The sequence below is a fragment of the Panthera leo genome, chromosome B2 (assembly GCF_018350215.1).
Source record: "Panthera leo isolate Ple1 chromosome B2, P.leo_Ple1_pat1.1, whole genome shotgun sequence".
Taxonomy (NCBI): Eukaryota; Metazoa; Chordata; class Mammalia; order Carnivora; family Felidae; genus Panthera; species Panthera leo.
Window position 1 is genome coordinate 142,594,267 of NC_056683.1, and position 21,592 is coordinate 142,615,858.

The following is a 21,592-nucleotide window of genomic DNA, read 5'->3' on the forward strand; positions in this document are numbered from 1 at the left end:
CAGAGATGAAGAGGAAGGGCAGGTGCTAAGAGCAGACAGGAGCAACGGAAGGGGCCGCTAACTGAACCTTCTGTTTTCTCTCTGCGCTAACACTTCTCAAGCAGCGCCAAAGACGTGAGCAAGCTTCGAGTCAGCCCCGAGCGTTCACACTTGGCGACTGATGAGTGGACCTGATTCAGCTAGAAATAGTTGTTGGGTTTAGTATAATCTGAGAAGAGCAGGACAGCATCTAGTCTATTTTAGAGGTAGTGTTCTCCGTCCTTCCAACTCTCCCTCTGTCTTCCAACTGGCTAAAATAATGCTATAGCCATTACTGTCTTAAGCTTTATCTAGAAAATTTACTTACTCTGGACTGTCACCTTTCCCCAATATTGTCAGAAAACTGTGACTTTACTGTCCTTTTAATAGACATTCATACTGGGTATTTGGAAGTCACAATTTAAAACTGGCATCTAATATGTATAAGCTATTGGTTTAAAATCCTGTTTAGTATTTCTTTTAGAAATGATATGTTACTACTTAGAGTTTGGTATGAAACAAACTTGACAGGAGTGTTGAATTTACCAGATTTTTTGTTTTTGTTTTTGCTGTATTTTTTCTTTCTTTGTTTCTTTCTTCCGTGCCATGTAGGTTATAATGGCAGACCAAATGTAGAAGCAAAAATACTTCCTGGTAGTAATGGAAAGCCAAGTGGACAAAGAATTATCAATGGCCCTCAAGGAACAAAGTGGGTAGGGTAAACTTCTTTACACATACCAGTTATTTTCATGCTGTTGGGAGGAGAAAATGGTGGGCATTTTGCAACAATAAACGAAATGGTCTTTCGTTTTTCTTCTCTAGTTGTAACCACTCAATGTCAGTATACATGCGTGTTGTTTCTTCCAGTGCTCAGAAAGATCTTCATTCCCCTCAATCACTAATGTGCTTTCTTCGCATGGCCAATAAAATAAAAGGGGCCTTTATTTCCTGTTTGCTTTGACGGGTTAGGAAAATCACACAGACGTATGTTCCAACTGCATGCTAGTGCTTAGCCTCTCAAATGGGCTTCTTCTGCTTCACCTCTGATAGCTTTATTGTTATTGTTTTTATTACTTGATTAACTAGTATACACATGTTTTCCCTGTAAATTGTCTCAAATCCTTTGCAAACGAAAGCAGGGTAAAAACAAATGAGCAAATCAAAATCTACTGAATCAAACAGGCAGTTTTTAACAGATCACCTTTTGAATTTTCCAATAATCGTTGTTTGACTGAAATAAAAAATATTATTAGTATTTTATATATGCTTAAGCTTTAATGACTTTCACTTCCTGAGGTTAAGATAAATGCTAGGGATTTCTTGGCAGGTTAGAGGGTAATGGGGAGAACACTTTACAAAGTCCCAGGATTTAAAATGTTTTTCATTTTTCATTATTCATTATGCAATTATTCATAGTTTGACTGGGAATTCCTGGTCAAAACTTCCCCTTTATGACAGTAAGGTGTAAGAAAACATATTGAGAGACTTCATAAAACTTTTAGTCACAGGTAAAAGATACATTTAACCATTTCTCAAAGGAACAGGAATTGGTAAAGGAAGAATGTATATGAAAGCAAAATGTCATCGTAAATGATTTTTGCAAAACTTTTTTTTTAAGTTTATTTATTTATTTTGAGATAGAGAGATAGGGAGGGAGGGAGGGAGAGAATGAACAGGGGAGAGGCAGAGAGAGAGAGACAGACAGACAGAGAGAGACAGAGAATCCCAAGCAGGCTCCAGACTGTCAGCGCAGAGCCTGACGTGGGACTCAGACTCACAAACGTTGAGATCATGACCTGAGCTGAAATCAAGAGCTGGATGCTTAACTGACTGAGCACCCTTCGTTGTAAACAATTTTGCATAGAAATGGTATGGAGTCAAGTTCAAAAGTAGGGTTTATATAAATGAGTTTTAATTACCAAGACAGCACCCAACAAAGTGGCTTCCTCCCGTGGCCTGCTGTGCAGTCATGGTTCTCAGACATCATGGGACTTGTCAGTTAAGGTCTGGGGTAGGGCTAGGTAATTAACATATCAGACAGTTTCCCAGCTGACGCTGAGGCTGCCGGTCCAGGCCACACTTGGAGAACCACCAGTGTATATAGCATGAGCTTGTTTCTTAACAGGGATGGTAATAGCTTCCCCTCGCCCCAATTTTATGATTCCTTAGAATATGAAGTTTTTGCATGCATTCTATATTAGGCAATTTAATTACAAATTAATTTGTTTGTTATAGCAACTTCGATGTTTAACATTAACAGCCTGATGGAAACATTTCCTATTTTTAATACACCAGCAATACATGGTCATGGCTGGAAGTTAAAACAATTCAGAAATCTATGAAACAGATATATTTTAGGCTAATAAATACCCCAAACTACACTTCAGAGAAAACCATTACTAACAGTTTGGGGTATGTCCGTCCAGATTATTTTTCCCTGCAGTTTTAAGCTTATATACACACATGGATATATTTTTATTTCTGCAAAATAGGCAGTCCTGTAATCTGAGTCTGTAGCAGTTGATGTCAATATATGTAGCATTGCCAAATCTGTATCATGGGCTGCTAGCATTCCACTGTATGGATATGGATTCCACTGTATGGGCCATAATGTATTTAACCCCTTCCTTCCACTGATGAACACTTAAGTTGTCTCCTGCTTTTCAGCATTACACACAGCATACTAAATGGTAGCAGCATTTTGCACATGTTTTGCGTATTTGAGGAACTTAAAACAATTTACATATTCTATGGGTAAACAATAATGTGACATTTACACTTCATTCTTAAACCTTGCAAATGATGTGGACAAAAATAATGTTTCCTACTCACATTATGGTCTCCTTCTGTGGAGGCTTCATGCATATGTTTGTGTAGTTGGATTAATGCTCAGTATATTCTTTAATCTGTGTCATGGGTTTAGGTCGTGGATCTCGACCGTGGGTTAGTATTAAATGAAGAGGGAAGGTACCTCCAAGATTCACAAGGAACTCCTCTTCGGATTAAACTGGGAGGAGATGGTCGCACCATTGTGGGTAAGTGACAGTGGTTTTTCGGCCACGAAAATGTTCTGAATTAGCTGTAGAATAACAACCCCCTCCCCATTTGTGATGGGGTCCCTTGGTCCAGTTATGTTTAGCCATGTGGAAAGGAGTGCCCCACAGGGGCAGAACGTAGCTTTTCCCCTGATACAAGTGTAGTTATACCCTTGCTTCAGATCCCAGCCTCCAGAAAAGGTGGTGCTCGACTTTGTTCTTGAAATAGGGCAGCCTAGAGCAACAGGAGGCAGCAAACCATGGCACGAAGACCAAGCCCTGCCTGCTGCCTGCTTTTGTAATGCCTGTGAGGTCAAACGCGTTTTTGCACTTTTAAATGATTGGAAAAAAAATCAAAGAATAATATTTGTGAAGTGAAAATTATTTGAAATTTACAGAAACACTCCTTTGTGTACTCTCTATGCTTTTTTTTTTTTAAAGTTTATTTATTTTGAGAGAGAGAGAGAGAGAGAGAGAGCGAGTGCTCACAAGTGGAGGAGGGGCAGAGAGAGAGAGAGAGAGAGAAAGAAAGAATCCCAAGCAGGCTCTATACGGTCAGCACAAAGCCTGATGCGGGGCTCAAACTCACTGACCTTGAGATCATGACCTGAGCCGAGATCAAGAGTCAGATGCTTAACCAACTGAACCACCCAGGCGCCCCAAAGTTTCATGGCAGAGTTGAGTAGCTGCAACACAAAGCTTAAAATATCTGGCCCTCCTTCTTCTCTGGCCCTTTGAAGAGTGAGTTTGCCACCCCTGGTACAATGTAACACTTTTCCTCCCAAGGCTTAGGAATCGGGAGGAGGAAAGAATTACTTTCCTTACCAGAGACTAAGAGTTGTTTCAAGGTAATCGGGCATATCGATGGAGTATTTACATATTTATATAAGGTAATACAGAGTAATGGGCAATATAATAAGCCCAGAAATCTCTGGATAACGGCAGACATTGCTACCTCTGTTAATATTCTTTTATTCCTTCCTTTGCTTTTTACTGTTTAAAATACACAAATACATAAGTTTGAGAAGACACTCTGCGTTTATTTTTTACTTCCTCTGGATTATTTCATCTTGTTGCACGGCTTTGGTTCGGTTTTGTTTCAGATCTGGGAGGGACGCCTGTGGTGAGCCCTGATGGCCTTCCCCTCTTCGGGCAGGGGCGGCATGGCAAACCTCTGGCCAGTGCCCAGGATAAACCCATTCTGAGTCTTGGAGGGAAGCCCCTGGTGGGCTTGGAGGTTGTGAAAACAACCACCCGTGCCCCCACCACAACCACACCACCCACCACGACAACCCCAAGACCCACGACCACCACCACCCGCCGCACGACCACCACCACACGTCCAACGACCACGATTCGAACCACTACGCAGACAACCACCACCCCTGAACCCACCACCCCTGTTCCCACCTGTCCTCCTGGGACCCTGGAGCGGCACGATGAAGATGGCAACCTCATAATGGGCTCCAGCGGGGTCCCAGAGTGCCACCCCGAAGAAGGTAACGGCCTTTGTTGTAACGGTGGCCCACGTAACTAGCATGCTGCGTTTGAGAGTAGAGTCACAGAGGCTGCAGGGAGGGGTAAGTAGGTCACCGTGGAATGGTGAGTAGAGGCATCTCTAGTCCCACGGGGTTTGCTCAGGACGCCGTGTCTCAACTGGGGCTGTCAGATTTAGCAAAGAAACGTACAGCATGGGACATACTTAATATGAATAATGATTTGCCTGGCAACCCTATCACAACCCAAGTCAAAAATGTAGCTAAAACATGGAACATGACGAGTGTGGACTAGCGTTTCCCCAAGTGGCTATTACTGGATAGCTGTAGATCCGCACGTGCTGTATTTTTGTAATGAAAAGGTTCTGTGATTAGCTATGTGATTTAAACTAGGTTAATGATCTCTTATGGTTGGATTGTTCAGATCACTGAATAGCCTCATTGTGAGTTTCCAAGAAGAGTAGTGTCCTGAGCGCATTTGCCAGCTGAACACTTTCTTGATCAGCGCTCCCTTTGGAAAATGCTGATCCTTGAGTAGCTGGGCTCTGGTGGCTGCAGGGTAGGTCTGCTGTCCGCTGGGTAGGGCTGTGTCATTTCCCCTGCTGCGGGACACCCAGTCAGGACTGTCCTCTGCCCCTGGAGTGTCTGCCTGCTGAGAGGGGCCCATTCCCCCTGAAGCAAGGACTCTTCGGTCTGGTCTCAGGGGAGCTGCAAAGTCATCATCTTTTCCGCTCAGTCCCTGCTCAGGCTGCTTCGCCAGAGGTCATCCTGCATTTGTGTCAGGCTCGGAGGAAGCAAACTCATCCTCTTTCCCTTAGGTTGAGATGAATTGCAATGTAGGCTGTAAAACATGTCTTTTTAAGCTGATGCAGAGTGAAGGCGCTTCCTTTCAGGAATCATTTTGCATGCCCGGTCTTTTGCACAGCCTTGTTGACCATGATAAGCCCAATCAACTTGAACTTGAACGCTGTATTCAAAATGGGAATTCTGTTTGAAGTCGGTCTTCCCGCAGAAACGCTCCAAATACACAGCAACATTGGACACATCTAAAAATTCACACCAAAGAACAAGGAAACATGCTGAGGAAGAGGGCTGTTGGGAAGATTTGCACACTATCATTTTACCCAGTGACCACGAATTGGAATTTACCTTTGGATTTCTGGTATGAAAATATTACGTACTTCCCTTGAGCTTTTACTTCTGCATACATTGGTGCATTCATTTTTGTATTTTTTATTTAAAAACATTTTTTAGTGTTTATTTAATTTTGAGAGACAGAGAGAGACAGAGTGTGAGTAGGGGAGGGGCAGGGAGAGAGGGAGACACAGAATCTGAAGCCGGTTCCAGGCTCTGAGCCATCAGCACAGAGCCTGATGCGGGGCTAGAACTTACAAACTGTGAGATCATGACCTGAGCCGAAGTCAAAGGCTTAACCAACTGAGCCACCCAGGCGCCTCAGACATGTTTATTTTTCTTTTAATTGAGGTATAATTGGAACAGATATTTACTTAATAATTGTTTGCAACCAGAAGAGTGACTATTTTGGATTTGAATTACTACCATTTAAATGAATATTTGCATTTTCTTTTGTCTACTTTTACAGAGGGCTTGTAGCATATTCATTTCATTTACTTTGGATTTTTAGACTTTTATTTGGCTTGAAAGTCAGTTTTTCATGGTATTTTTGTTCCTCCTCCTCCTCCTCCTGCTCTTCCTCTTCCTCCTCCTCCTCCTCCCCCTCCTCCCCTTCCTCCCCTTCCTTCCCCTCATCTCCCCTCCTTCCCCTCCTTCCCCTTCTCCTTCTTTTGCAAATAATGATGTATGTGTATGTTTTTTACTTCATTTATGTCATCCTTCTGTGTCCCTAGCCCAGGCCGAATTAGTATCCAAGTGTTAATTATAATTGGCCTTTAGGCAGCATTTTCAAAATAAGTACAAATCAATACAAGGTCTTTGAAAAAACTAAATTTAGGGAAAGCAACATGTAATCTTTATATAATGTTAAAATGTACTATAATTATTATTTAAAAATTTTTCCTGTATGGTTGACCTTCCTTTTTTATTCAGACTGCTCCACTGACAGCTTTATTTTCTTCCTCGTATTAATTCTAATCATAGTTATTTTCATTTAAAAATTTTTAAATTATAGCTTTCTTGAGATATAACTCACATACCATAAAGTTTACCCTTCTAAACTGTATAGTTTAGTGGTTTTTAGTATACAGGGTTGTGCAACCATCACCACTATCAAATTCTAGAACATTTCCATCACCCCAAAAGAAATTCCATACCCATTAGCCATCACTCCTCGCTTCCCCCTCCTTCTAACCCCTGGGAAACCACGAATCCACTTTCTGTCTCTATGGGTTTGTCTATTCTGGACATTTCATAGAAATGGAATCCAATATGTGGCCTTTGTGTCTAGCTTCTTTCACTTAGCATGATTTGTATTCAAGTTTCATCCATGTTGCAGAATATATCTGTACTTTATTTCTTTGACTGCTGATCAGTATTCCATTGTGTGGATAAACCACATTTTATCCATTTACTGGTCAATGGACATCTGGGTTGTTTTCACCTTTTGGCTATTATGAATAATGCTGCCATGAACATCGTGTACAATTGTTTTTTTTAACACTTGTGTTCAGTTCTCTGGGGTATAGGTAAGAGAGTTGCTGTGTCCAATGGGAACTCTGTGTTTATGTTTTTGAGGAACTGCTAAACTGTTTTCCATAGTGGCTGCATCATTTTACATTCCCAGCAGCAGGGTACGAGGCTTCTGATTTCTCCACACCTTCACCAACACTTGTTATTGTCTGTCCTTTTCATTCTCACCATCCTAATGGGCGCAAAGTGGTACCTCCTGTTGGTTTTGATTTACAGTCCCTAATAACTAATGATACCGACATGGTGGGTTTTTTATACTTTCCAATGATAGGTTCTGAAAGTGAAGGCCAGCATGATTAAGTTTTGGGTCTAGATCAGCCCTGATTTAGAATTGAGTACATTCATTTGATAGATGTTTTGTCTTTATCATTTTGGCAGGTGACATCATTTTGAGAAAACCCTTGCAGTAAACTAAAAAGCGATAGAGTAGCTCTTGTTTTGTTATTCTGGTTTCATTCATAATTTTATCAAATAAAATAAAATTAGCAGATGATCACTAATCATCTGCATGTGGATCAGGTGTCTTGGGAGATAACAGAAAAGTGGGTGACATGCCTCTGCCTCTGAAAAGCTCACAATATAATGGAAATGACAGCAGGTAGAAACAACTCACTCTCTTGTCAGAAAACCAAGTTGTGGGGCGCCTGGGTGGCTCAGTTGGTTAAGCAGCCGACTTTAGCTCAGGTCATGATCTCATAGTTTGTGAGTTCGAGCCCCGCGTCAGGCTCTGGGCTGACAGCTCAGCTTCGGATCCTGTGTCTCCCTCTTTCTGCCCCTCCCCCACTCACATGGTCTCTCTCTTTCTCCCTTTCTCTCTCTCTCTCTCTCTCAAAAATAAATAAACATAAAAGAAATAAAGAAAGAAAACCAAATTGTTCATTTATAAAGTAAACCAGGACAAGCTAAAGATTGTTTGGCAGTAACCCAGAGAGCTCTCCAGGCCTGAAGCCTTGGTGTCTCCTCTGACTTATTTTGCCCTTTGATCTCCACTGCCAGGTCTCACTGCCCACTCATTATTCCTCCATCACACTTCCTTTTCCTTTAAAGTTTTTATTTTAATCACCTGGTGCTCAACACAGCAAGTGCACTCCTTAATCCCCATAGCCGATTTCCTCCTTCCCCTGCGCCCACCTCCCCTCTGGTTGCCATCAGTTTGTTCTCTATAGACAAGAGTCTGTCTCTTGGTTTGTCTCTCTCTTTCTCTGTCTCTCTCCCCCCATCCCGCTTTGCTTGTTTGTTTTGTTTCTTAAATTGCTCATATGAGTGAAATCATGTGGTATTTGTCATTCTCTGAATGACTTATTTCACTTAGCGTTATACTCTCTGGTTCCATCCATGTCATCGCAAATGGCAAGATTTCATTCTTTTTTATGGCTGAATAATATTCCATTGTATATCTATACCACATCTTCTTTATCCATTCATCAGTCAGTGGATAACCAGGCTGCTTCCATATCTTGCCTGTTGTAAATAATGCTGCTATAACATAAGGGGTGCATGTATCCCTTTGAATTAGTGTTTTTGTGTTCTCGGGGTAAATACCCAGTAGTGTACTTGCAGGATCATAGGCTAGTTCTCTTTTTAACTTTTTGAGGAGCTCCATACTGTTTCCACAGTGGCTGTGCTAATTTGCATTTCCACCAACAGTGCACGAGGGTTTCTTTTTCTCCACATCCTCACCACACCTGTTGTCTCTTGTGTTTTTGATTTTAGTCGTTCTGACAGCTGTGAGATGATACCTCATTGTGGATTCAATTTGCATTTCCCTGATGATAAGTGATGATGAGCATCTTTTCATGTGTCTGTTGGCCATCTGGATGTCTTCTTTGGAAAAATGTCTGTTCATGTCCTCTGCCCATTTTTAATTGTACTATTTGTTTTTATGTGTGTCAAATTGTATAAATTCTTTATATATTTTGGATACTAACCCTATAAAGGGATATGTCATTTGCAGATATCTTCTCCTACTCAGTAGGTTATCTTGTAGTTTTGTTGATTGTTTCCTTTGCTGTGCAGAAGCTTTTTATTTTGATGTAGTCCCCATAATTTATTTTTGCTCTTGTTTCCCTTGACTCAGGAGACCTCTCTAGAAAAAGTTGTTATGGCCGATGTCAGAAAAATTACTGCCTGTGCTCTTTTCTAGGATATTTATGCTTTCAGGTCTCACATTTAGGTCTTTAACCCCTAATGAATTTACTTTTATGTACAGTGTAAGAAAATGATCCAGTTTCATTCTTTTTCATATTGCTGTTCAGTTTTTCCAACCCATTTGTTGAAGAGACTGCCTTTTTCCCATTGGATATTCTTTCCTAGTTTGTCAAAGATTAACTGACCATATAATGGTGGGTTTCTTTCTGAATTTTCTATTCTGCTCTATTGATCTATGTGTCTATTTTTGTGCCAGTACCATACTGTCTTGATTACAACAGCTGTGAAGTCCAGAATTGTGATGCCTCTAGCTTTGTTTTTCTTTTTCAAGAGTGCTTTGGTTATTCAGGATATTTTGTGGTTCCATATAAATTTTAGGTTTGTCTAGTTCTGTGAAAAATTCTGTTGTTATTTTGGTAGGGATTGTATTAAATCTGTAGATTGCTTTGGATAGTGTAGACATTTTAACAATACTTGTTCTTCCAACCCATGAGCATGGATGGAATGTCTTTCCATTTTTTGGGTCATCTTCAATTTCTTTCATCAGTGTTTTATACTTTTCAGAGTACAGGTCTTTCACCTCTTTGGTTAGGCTTATTCCTAGGTATCTTATATTTTTGTTGCAATTGTAAATGGGATTGATTCCTTAATTTCTCTTTCTGCTGCTTCATTATTGGTGTATAGAAATACAGCAGATTTCTATATGTTGATTTTGTACCCTTTGACTTCACTGAGTTCACTTATCAGTTCTAGCAATTTTGGGGCAGATCCTTTTGGGTTTTCTATATAGAGTATCATGTCATCTGCAAATAGTGAAAGTTTTACTTCTTCCTTACCAGTTTGGATGCCTTTTATTTCTTTTTCTTGTCTGTTTGCTGTGGCTAGGACTTCCAGTACTATGTTGAATAAAGGAGAGCGGCGCCTGGGTGGCTCAGTCAGTTAAGTGTCCATCTCTTGATCTCACCTCAGGTCATGATCTCGCAGATTGTGAGACCGAACCCTGGATTGAGCCCTGCACTGACAGTGCAGAGCCTGCTTGGGACTCTCTCTCCCTGTCTCCCTGCCCCTCTCCAACTTGACACACTCTCTCTCTCTCAAAGTAAATAAATATTTGAAATGAAATGAAATGAAATAAAGTGGTGAGAGTGGACATCCTTGTCTTGTTCCTGATTTTAGGGGGAAAGCTGTCATTTTTCCCCCATCAAAGATGATATTAACTGTGGGTTTTTCATATATGGCCTTTATCATGTTGAAGTATGTTCCCTCTAAACTGACTTTGTTGAGGGTTTTTATCATGAATGGATGTACTTTGTCAATGCTTTTTCTGCATCTATTGAAGTGATCATATGGTTTTTATCCTTTCTCTTCTTGATGTGATGTATCATGCTGATGAATATGCAAATGTTGAACCACCCTTGCATTCCAGGAATAAATCTCATTTAATCATGGTGACTGATTTTTTTAAATGTATTATTGGATTTGGTTTGCTAATATTTTTTTTTTTTTAACATTTTTTATTTATTTTTGGGACAGAGAGAGACAGAGCATGAACGGGGGAGGGGCAGAGAGAGAGGGAGACACAGAATCGGAAACAGGCTCCAGGCTCCGAGCCATCAGCCCAGAGCCTGACGCGGGGCTCGAACTCACGGACCGCGAGATCGTGACCTGGCTGAAGTCGGACGCTTAACCGACTGCGCCACCCAGGCGCCCCAGTTTGCTAATATTTTGATGAGGATTTTTGCATCTATGTTCATCAGAGATATTGGCCTGTAGTTCTCTTTTGTATGTGTGTGTGTGTGCGGTGTCTTTATCTCTTTTTGGTATAAGGGTAATGCTGGCCTCATAGCATGAATTTGGAGTTTTCTTTCATCTTCTATTTTTTTGGAATAGTTTGAGAAGAATAGGTATTAAGTCTTCTGTAAATGTTTGGTAGAATTCTCTTGTGAAGCAATCTGGTCCCAGACTTTTGTTTGTTGGGAGTTTTTTGATTACTGATTCAATGTCCTTGCTGGTAATTGGTCTGTTCAAATTTTCTTTCTTCCTGATTCAGTTTTGGGAAGTTATGTTTCAGGAATTTATCCATTTGTTCTAGGTTGTCCAATTTGTTAGCATATAATTTTTCATAATATTCTCTTATAATCCTTTTTTATATTTCTGTATTTCTGCGGCATCAATTGTTATTTCTCCTCTTTCATTTTTTGTTTTGTTTCAGTCCTCTCTCTTTTTTCTTTTCTTTTTTTTTTTTTTTTTTTTTTTTTTATTAGTCTGACTAAAAGTTTATCAATTGTGTTGATCTTTTCAAAGAGCCAGTCTCTGGTTTCATTGATCTGTTCTGCTGTTTTTTTACTTTCTACTTCATTATTTCTGTGTAACCTTTATTATTTCCTTCCTTCTATTAGTTTTGGGTTTTGTTTGTTCTTCTTTTTCTAGCTCCTTTAGGTGTAAGGTTAGGTTGTTTATTTGAGATTTTTTTTTCCTGCTTTTTGATATAGGCCTGTATTGCTATAAACTTCACTCTTAGAACAGATTTTGCTGCATTCCAAAGGTTTTGAACCGTTGTGGGGTGTGTGTGTGTTTTCATTTCTTTCCATGTACTTTTAAAATTTCTTCTTTTATTTCCTGCTTGACTCCTTCATTGTTTAGTAACATGTTATTTAACCTCCATGTATTTGTGGTTTGTGGTCTTCCTAGATTTTTTTTTTCTTTGTGGTTGACTTCTAGGTTCACAGTGTTGTGGTCAGAAAAAAATGCATAGTATGACTTCAATCTTCTTGAATTTGTTGAGACTTGTGACCTAATATGTCATCTATTCTGGAGATGACTTGAAAATAATATGTATTCTGCTATTTTAGGATGAGGTGTTCTGAATATACCTGTTAAATCCATCTGGTCCAGTGTATCATTCCAAGCCATTTGTTTCCTTGTTGATTTTCTGTTTAGATGATCTGTCCAATGATGTCAGTGAGGTGTTAAAGGCCTCTACTATTATTTTATTTTTACCAGTTCTGGTATGAACTGCTTTATGTATTTGGGTTCTTCCAAGTTGGTTGCATAACTGTTTATAATTATTTTATCTTCTTGTTGGATTGTTGCTTTTATTATTATGTAGTCTCCTTCGTTTTCTCTTGTCACAGTCTTTGTTTTAAAGTCCATTTTGTCTGGGGTGCCTGGGAGGCTCAGTTGGTTAAGCATATGACTCCTGATTTTGGCTCAGATCGTGATCTCATGGTTTGCGAGATCGAGCTCCACATCGGACTCTATGCTGACAGCACAAAGCCTGCTTGGAATTGTCTCTCTCCCTTTCTCTCCCTGCATCTTTCTCTTTCTCTAAAAATAAATAAAGAAACTTTAAAAAAAGTTTATATTGTCTGATATAAGTTTTATTTCTCTTTCTTTTGATATCCATTTGCATGATAAATATTTCTCCATCTCCTCACTTTCAATGTGCAGGTATCTTTAGGTCTAAAAATGAATCTCTTGTAGGCAGATTACAGGTAGGTATTGTTCTTTATCCATTCTGTCACCCTATGTCGTTTGATTGCAGCATTCAGTCCCTTTCCATTCAAAGTAATTATTGATAGATATGTACTTATTGCCATTTTATTACTTGTTTTGTCATTGTTTTTGAAGATTTTCTCTGATCCTTTCTTTTCTTTCTCTCTTTCATGGTTTGCTGGCTCTCTTTAGTGATATATTTGGATTTCTTTCTCTTTATTCTTTGCATATTTATTAGTGGCTTTTGACTTGTGGTTACCATTAGGTTTGTATAGAACATCTTCTGGATAGAGCAGTTTATATTTAGTTGATAGTCATTTAAGTTCGAATCCATTCTTTACTCCTCTCCTCCCTACATTTTAGGTATATGGTGTCATATTTTACATCTTTTTATTTTGTAAGTTCCTTGACTGATGTTTTTATAGAAATATTCATTTTTACTGCATTTGTATTTCCTACCTTCATACTGTCATTTTTGGTCTTTCCTTTCCACTCAAAGAGTCCCCTTTAATATTTCATGAAGGGCTGATTTAGTGGTCATGAGCTCCTTTAGTTTTTGTTTTTCTGGGAAAATTATTTTTCATTTTATTTATTTTAGAGAATGCAAGCAGGGGAGAGGGACAGAGAGATAGAGAGAGAGAGAGAATCTCAAGCAGACTCTATACTTGAGCTCTGACGTGGGGCTTGATCCCAGACTCTGGGATTATGACGTGAGCCAAAATCAAGAGTTGGACATTCAACCGACTGAGACGCCCAGGCACCCCAGTCTGGGAAACTCTTTATCTCTCCTCTATTCCAAATGATAGCCTTGCTGGATAGAGCATTCTTGGCTGCAGGCTTTCCCTACTCAGCACTTTGAATATATCATGCTACCTGTTTCTGGCTTGGAAAGTTTCTGCTGAAAAGTCTTCTGATAACCTTATGGGGTTTCCTTTGTATGTAACTGTCTTCTTTTCTATTGCCCATTTTAACATTTTTTTGTTATCACCATGTTTTGCCAGTTTAAGTGCAATATGTCTAAGTGTGGATCTGCTTTGTGGATTTTGTTGGGGGGGGTGGTTTCTCTGTGTCTCCTGGATCTAATTACTGTTTCCTTCCCCAGATTAGGGAAGTTTTCAACTATTATTTCTTCAAATAAATTCTCTGTCCCCTTTTTTCTCTTTTTTCTTCTGGGACTCCTGTAATACAAATGTTATTACATTTTATGGAGTCACTGAGTTATCTAAATCTTTTCTCATTTTGCATAATTCTTTTTTTCATCTTTTGTTCAGCTTGATTGTTTTCCATTACTCTGTTTTCTAGGTTATTAATTCATTTCTCTGCTTCTTCCAGTCTGCTGTTCATTCCATGAAGCATGTCTGTCATTTCATTTAACAAGCTCTTTATTTCTGTGATCCTTATCTCTGTATTAATGGTCTCACTCATGTCTTCCACTCTTTCTCAAGTTCAATGAGTATCCTTTTGATCACTGCTTTAAATATTCTATCAGGCATGTTACTTATATCTGTTTTGCTTAAATCTCCAACTGTAGCCTTGTTCTATTCTTTCATTTGGGACTAATTACTCTGCCTTCTCATTTTGTCTTAGTCTCTCTGCCTATTTCTCTGTGTTAGGAAAGTCAGCTACATTTCCTGTTCTTAAGGGTAATGGCTTTATGAAGAAGAGTTCCTGTAGTGCCTTTAGTGCAGTTTTCCCTATTCCCCAGGGTCTGGCGCTTCTGGGAGTATCTCCAATGTGGGCTGCATGTTCTCTGTTGTTGCTTCCTGGCCACTTTATCCATCAGGCCAGTCATCTGCAGTGGCTCTCTCCACCTGTTGTGGGCAGTGTTTGGTCCCTGGCCTGAATGTGGTGAGTTTTGACTAAGTGTGCTCTGGTCTGCTTGTGAAATGAGACCTGTCACCACTGCTGTAGAATTAAGTCCCTGCAAAACTCCTGGGTCAGGAGATGTGATGTTGGCAGGGGTTTGGGTTGGTCTTCTGGTGGAGGGGGCCACCATGCTAGGACTGAGGCAGTTGTGACTGGGAAGGGCAGTTCTTCCAGAGTGTGGGTGGCAGGGCTTGGCATAAGCAAGTTAAGTAGCCAGTGTCTACACTGTGCTGCTTCCTACAGGTGGGCCTGTGCTTATGCTGAGGGTTGGGGAAGGGAAATGGCACCTGCCAGTTCCTTTGTTCCTGGAGGGGTCTCTCTGTGAATGCTATCTTTCTGGGATGTGCTCTGAGATGAGTGAATAACCTCCTCATTGTGTGCTTCAGGTGCTTTTCAGATCACTGTTTTCATGCTGTATGTCCATGGACTGTTTGTCTAGCCTTCTCTACAGGAACAGTCTCAATGTCCTCCGAGGTATCTCAGAGTCAAGCTTACTGACCTCTAAAACTCCAGGCTTTAAGGGGCACCTGGGTGGCTCAGTCAGTTAAGCATCTACCTTTGGCTCAGGTCATGATATCATGGTTCATGAGTTCGAGCTCCACATCAGACTCTCTACTGTCAGTGCAGAGCCCACTTCAGATCCTCTGTACACCCCTCTCTCTGCCCCTTCCCCATCCTCTCTCTCAAAAATAAATAAATAAACTTAAAAAAAAATATCTCCAGGCTTTAAGCCATGCTGGTTTCCAGAAGTCATGAAATTTTGCTGCTCTCTTTCTTTGCAAGGCAATTGCCATGAGGATTCATTTTTCCCATGCACTCCCCTGTGTGCTAGTCTGTCTCTTATCCTTCTCCACAACCACGGTTCCCTCTCCACCATAGTAGCCATTATCTGTTTCTCTCCCAAGCTGCATCTCTGCACTTTCTACCTTCTTCACTGTGGCCTCTTCTCTCTCTTTAGCTGTGGAGTTGGTTCTGCCAGTCTTCAGGTCGATTTCTGGGGTTTTTAGAATGATTTGATAGTTATCTAGTTGTAGTCATGAGATAAGCCTAGGGCCCTCCTTCTCTGCCATCATCTGCCTCTTCCCTTCATCACATTTCTTATATTTGCTTCATTCTGTCCATCTATAGGCTGGCCCTGTTGGCCCATATTCAAATTGTTATTCTTTATTGGGCTTCCTTCCACCAGCCTCCACTTGCCTGGGGATACCAAGCATAGTCCCTGCTTCATTCATCATTGGAATGAAACTTGTCAGGGCCAATGCTGGAGAGAGGCGTAGGAGCAAGCATCTTGGGTGGGGATTAGCTTCTAAAGATGGCTTGTAATTTGAAAGATGGTCACAATCACTCTGGAAAATTCTATGCATTATATGTGAAATGCAATGAAGTTTGTCATTTTTTGGTGGAACACCTTGTAGTAGCCTTGATATTTGTTCTGTAAATGTTGTAAAGACACTGAGAGCAGAGAGATGCTTTCAGTAAGAGACTCTGATGTCAGCTGAGGGACAGTCCCAGGGCTCCCCTTCACAAATGAACTGCAGAACCACCTGTATCCTGTCTCCCTGCCTCTTATTTGGCTCTCAAGTTTCTGTTTTTCTCATGTATCTTCTCTTTTGTTGTATTTAGTGTCGTCCATAATGAACATTCATAAGCACTGGGGCTTCATGTGCACACATCCAGTATTTAGCAAACGATATTTTGGTCATGGCATTTTGCAGCCTGGTAGCCTGAAATGCTCACTCTTGTAGTGCTTATGATCACCTGCGTTAGTGATCACTGAATGAATACCTTCCCTTCAAGACCCCCACTTCATACCCTCCACCCAGTGACCATTTGTTATTACATTCTGCTGGAAAAATCCAAAAATTTTGTTTTTAGCCCTCTAATTTTCAAATCATTTTTTCCAGGGGCCCCTGGGTGGCTCAGTCGGTTAAGCCCAATTCGGCTCAGGTCATGATCTCACCCCGCGTCGGGCTCTGTGCTGACAGCTCAGAGCCTGGAGCCTGTTTCAGATTCTATGTCTCCCTCTCTCTCTGCCCCTCGCCCACTCTGGCTCTGTTTCTCTCTCTCAAAAATAAACATTAAAAAAAATTTTTTTAAATCATCTTTTCCAATCCCAAAGTCTTGACTGCCCTAGTTAAATCATGCACCCTTTTCCTTTAAAATACTGCTTAAAAATAGTAGGAATAACCTGGTGTCATTCAATCATTCCAATAACTGAAGCAGTGTTTAAGTACTTCCTTATTTGTTATGGATGCCATATGTGTGTGTATGTATATTCGTGGAAGCACAAATGCATGTTATATGTTCATTTGCAGTGTTTTGTTGCTTTTACTCTTCTCTCTTTCTCCATACTTGGATGCGCACACACCCCCACACAGACACACACACAGACACACAGACACACACACACACACACACACACACACACACACTTTTTTTTTTTTTGCTTGATCTGACCCTCCCATTAGAGAATAAACTCCTTGTAGTGCAGGCAATGTCTTCTGCCTCATCTCACATTCTTCATGGTGTCTAATTATTCATGTTTGGTCGGTCTGTCTAAACAATATCTTAAGCTATAGGCATTCTCTGTTTTACTAACTGAGAAGTAAAAGCCAGTGATCTTTGTTTTTCAGGTTCCATTTCTACAGTGGATCAGATGATACCATGCGTGTGTGGAAATGTTGAGCCAGCTGAACATCTTCAGTCACTTGTAACATGATCTTGGGGCATGTTTCAGAAAAACATCAGTCATTACGGAAAGCTGTTCCACCCTCCCACACCTCACTCTCAGGACAGAAAACATAAGGAGAATAGTTGGAAATTCACTTGAGCTGGACCAACTATGCAATTTACAGATATTGTTGGTTTTCAAATAGCTTTTACCTTTTCTCGAAATTTCTACTCAGAATTTTTTAATAGTTTTGTTAAATATCTTTGGAGCTGAGGCCCTAATTCTTTGGTGACATCTTGCACCCGTGTTTTCTTCATGACCATTTGGATGAACTACTCAAGAGAATGAACCATACCACCGTGCTGGCGGCTGGCAGTTGTAGCTCTTTTATGTGAAGAGGTGGAAGCTTTTGATATTGATGCCGAGTTGACTTACAAAGCATCTAGTTTTATGTAGTTCCAAATGCTTCCAAATGGCAATCAGGTGGGACAAATCCTAATGGTCAGTTTTGGTTTTTTTTTTTTTTTGTTTTTTGTTTTTTAAATACACTGACATCTGGAAGTTTCCATTACTTGGAACCAAGATGGTGCTATTTTAGGAAAATTATGCCTGGCTTTATTTGATCTTAAGGGGAAAAAAAAAGAGCACTAAATCACTCAGTAGGATGTTTACTCTTGCCAGAAGACTGAATTGACACTCATTCAAGAAGTGATCCCAGTTTGCAGGTAAAAGGCATCATTTCTGTGGCCTGCGGCACATAATGCAATATTTTAGCGCCTCGAGAATTCCACTTAACAGTGAAAATCCAGCAAGGAAATGCTGTACTTTCCCCTTTTCTTCTTTACTCTGGGATGCAAAAATTATACAGTTTATTCATTTTTGATCTGGCTAAAGATTAAAATGGAAGAAACACATCTGAACCAATAATGAGGAGAAACAAGACTATGCTCTTAAAAGTTAAATTGACACAGAAAAGAAAGTGGTACCAAAAGAAACAATGGCAAGATGGGCCCAAACTGGGTGATGTGAACTTGAAAACTGTCTGATTTGAACCAACCCAGAAGTAATTCCTCTTGGATCCAAGAATATTGACATTGGAATGACCTAAGGAAAAATTAGGTCTTAATAGTTGTTCTTGAAATGACAGTCCTGACCCCTGAAGGGTGGATGGTAATTTACAATTTCTGTCCTGCTGACATTCATTGGCCCCATCAGAACACACCAAGGGTCACCACCTCAATGGTGAAGCAGGTACCGGGGAATCTCACAGGCCCTGGACTGTGGGCTCCCCACCAGAGACTGGGGGGAGGTTAGAAGGGAAGCAGTGAAACACAGGGAACTCACATTGGTGTGGTTTGCCAAGGTAGAATGGAGGAGAGGCAGGAAATCACCCTGCTTCCAAAACATGTGAGCGTGGCAAGATCAGGGGTTGGAGAGAATGAAGGCGTGATGAACAAGGGAGTTCGCCGATGGGGCGATTTTTGTTGCCGTCCTGAGCACCAATCTCCCACTCTTCTGCTTTCTGAGAATGCCTGTTCTCAGACCTGTGACCTGCTGGGCCAGGGCCCTACCTGCAGCCTCCTGAGAGCTGCCTGGGCAGGCTGGAGAGTGGGCACTGTGTGCGGAAGCAAGGTCAGAAAGCGCTTTGTGTTGGGAGAGCCAGCATGTTGGAGCAGGCGGCTTTCCTCTGACCCCTAGGGGGCGTTCTGAGCACCCCTGTCCGAGTGTGAAGGAGAGGATTTCTGGGTGTCAGCATTCTAACGCTCTCCCGTCTGAGAAAGCTGAGCGGCCCTGGCCTGGTGACTGACCCCCTGGGCCCTGGACATGATTCCAAGCTGCAGAGAGGAAACCTTTCTCCTCTTTCTTCACTAGATGATTTCTCAGGATTGGAGACTGACACAGCGATACCCACAGAAGAGGCGTATGTTATCTATGACGAAGGTACTAACTGGTTTTAGATAGATTGGATTTGGATAATTTCTCTCCTTTTAATTACTGAGTGGATGATCTCAATTTTGAGTTTCCTTCAGACTCTGAGCTGCATGGCAGTGCTCGGGAAGGTGGTTTTACCCCAGCTTCCAAGTGAGCCCCCCATTGGTATTTGATCCAAAGAAGAACAGTGTGCTTCATGTGTGAATACAGCCTCCAGACAAGCTCCTGTGCCCCCCATTGTCTCCCACCCCCCAGGAATTCTGGAGCTGCTTGTCTGGGCCTCTCCTTCAGCCACAATTTGTGAAGCCACTTGGTTTAACCCACAACTCTGCTTCCTCTCTTAGCTCCTCTCATTTCCCCCTTTTCTCTTCTTTTCTAATTGTGTAAAAGATGCAGTGCTATAGAGGTGTTGATTTTTTATCACAGAACCTTTTCAAGTAAGGGTAATCTTATAAGAAGAAGAATGCAAAATACCTTGGATAGAGTCTGGAACAGTCGTTCCGTAAAAGTAACCAGGGCTCTTATTCCTTTATGACCCTGTGACAGTTCTGTGTATTTTATAAGTTGCCACAGCAGGGCAAAAACTTCTTGTGGGCATCTTGTTCCCATCCTAGTGCTGGCCTTTGACACTCAGGATGTTCTCACTTTTGTACTCCTTTGCCTGCTGTTATCTGTAGCTCCAGTGGCCTTAAACCACCAATGAGACAATAATGTCACCTTTGATGCAGTCATAATAAAGTTTGATATAGTGGTTTCATCCCACAGTTTAAAAAACAAAAAGAAAGAAAAAAAACAAATGTCAGAGAAAAAAGAAAAGTTTCTTAGCACCTTTGAAAACACTAAACTCCTTTCTTATTTGAGCAGTGGAAAGGAAGCAGCATTTTCTTTTTTAAATTAAAGGATCAGGGGTGCCTGCGTGGCTCATTTGGTTAAGTGTCCAACTCTTTCTTTGGCTCAGGTCAGGGTCTCCCAGTTCATGAGTTTGAGTCCCTCACTGGGATCTGTGTTGACAGTGAGGAGCCTGCTTGGGATTCTCTCTTTCTCTTTGCCCCTCCCCCACTTGCGTGGTCTTTCTCTCAAATAAACAACAACAACAACAAAAAATGAATGTTAAAGGATTAATCCCACCTCCTCCCCAGAAAAAAAAAAAAAGTCCATTCACAGAAGGACTAAATTTCTAAACTTCTAAAAAGTCAAGTTTATTGTCTAATGTGAATCTTCTATGACTCTAAAAGAGAAAATTACTTAGGCAGAGAATGGCCAGGGACCAGTTACAGGAGCATGCTAAACCAGATGAATTCTAAGGTTCTGTCCAGCTCTGATCCTAAAATCTCATTTTTCTGCTCATATATATTTCATTTTCCTCTTCCTTTCTTTCATCTGCAACTGCTTTTCCAAGGGGACTGAAATGGGAGGAATAACTGTTTCATTGGGAACAAATTATGTTCAGGCATAACATTTATTTTTGGGTGTGTGCATGAGTGTTTTAGTCTCAAGTTGAATGTTAAGAAGGTGTCCCTTGGCCACTCGTGGTGCCCCTTTTCTGGAAGTTCCCAACTGCAAAGCCTTCATATCATTTCAGATTATGAAGTTGAGACCTCGAGCCCACCGACCACCAGCAGGCCTCCCACCACCAGGCCTCCCACCACGGCTGCGGCCCCTGAGGTCATCCCGACAGAAGGCTCCATTAGTTCCTTTCCTGGGGAAGAGTTTGATCTGGCTGGAAAGAAACGATTTGTTGGTAAATAGAACCTCCTTAATCAGAGAAACATGGGGTTTTAACTTTTTTTTTTTTTTTTTTACTTTGAGGAAGAGCATAACTAATTTCTTGGCCTGGTCAAGGCAGCCCATTTGGAGCAGAAACTTTCCCAGAGGGAAGTTTCCATTTGGGGGTGATTCAGTGAGTCAGTCCTGCTTGGATACACGTTAACTTGGTTTCTGCAGAAGTCAGGAGAGGGAAGTGTGCAGGAGAAAGTTCAGTATCCAATAGAGTAGAGCTTAGAGAGGCTGCCTCGTGTAGACCAAGAGGAAGGAACACTTTTAAACATCTTCAGGACCAAAGAACATGACTAGTTTTGTTCTAGCAACGTTTCCAAGCCGGGGCTTCCACTAGGGCTCGCCTATATGTTGCTTGTTAAGTTCTTCGTAAAAGACGAGCATCTTACTGAATTGAGCTACTGGTTGTTCTTACAATACCACAGAGCCAGAGCTCCTTCTCTTCCATTGTATCCTGTGATTTTCATTAGCCTCAGGGACTTGGGCTC

The 21,592-nt window shown here is 41.1% G+C and overlaps 1 protein-coding gene and 1 long non-coding RNA gene across 4 annotated transcripts in view; one reads left to right on the forward strand and one right to left on the reverse strand.

The window, feature by feature from the left end:
• FNDC1 (fibronectin type III domain containing 1) overlaps positions 1 to 21,592 on the forward strand; it is a 105,572-nt gene that overhangs the window by 63,594 nt on the left and 20,386 nt on the right. For all 3 annotated transcript variants that reach the window (XM_042940213.1, XM_042940211.1, XM_042940212.1), the window contains 5 exons: positions 631 to 731; positions 2,942 to 3,053; positions 4,157 to 4,552; positions 19,269 to 19,337; positions 20,911 to 21,069. In XM_042940213.1, coding sequence (XP_042796147.1) covers positions 631 to 731; positions 2,942 to 3,053; positions 4,157 to 4,552; positions 19,269 to 19,337; positions 20,911 to 21,069 — 837 coding nt within the window. The remainder of the gene's footprint in view (positions 1 to 630; positions 732 to 2,941; positions 3,054 to 4,156; positions 4,553 to 19,268; positions 19,338 to 20,910; positions 21,070 to 21,592) is intronic.
• LOC122220552 lies at positions 4,753 to 19,972 on the reverse strand. The gene is made up of 2 exons (XR_006202929.1): positions 19,803 to 19,972; positions 4,753 to 5,595 (listed from the first exon to the last, which is right to left on the reverse strand). It is a non-coding gene; the product is annotated as an uncharacterized LOC122220552 (long non-coding RNA).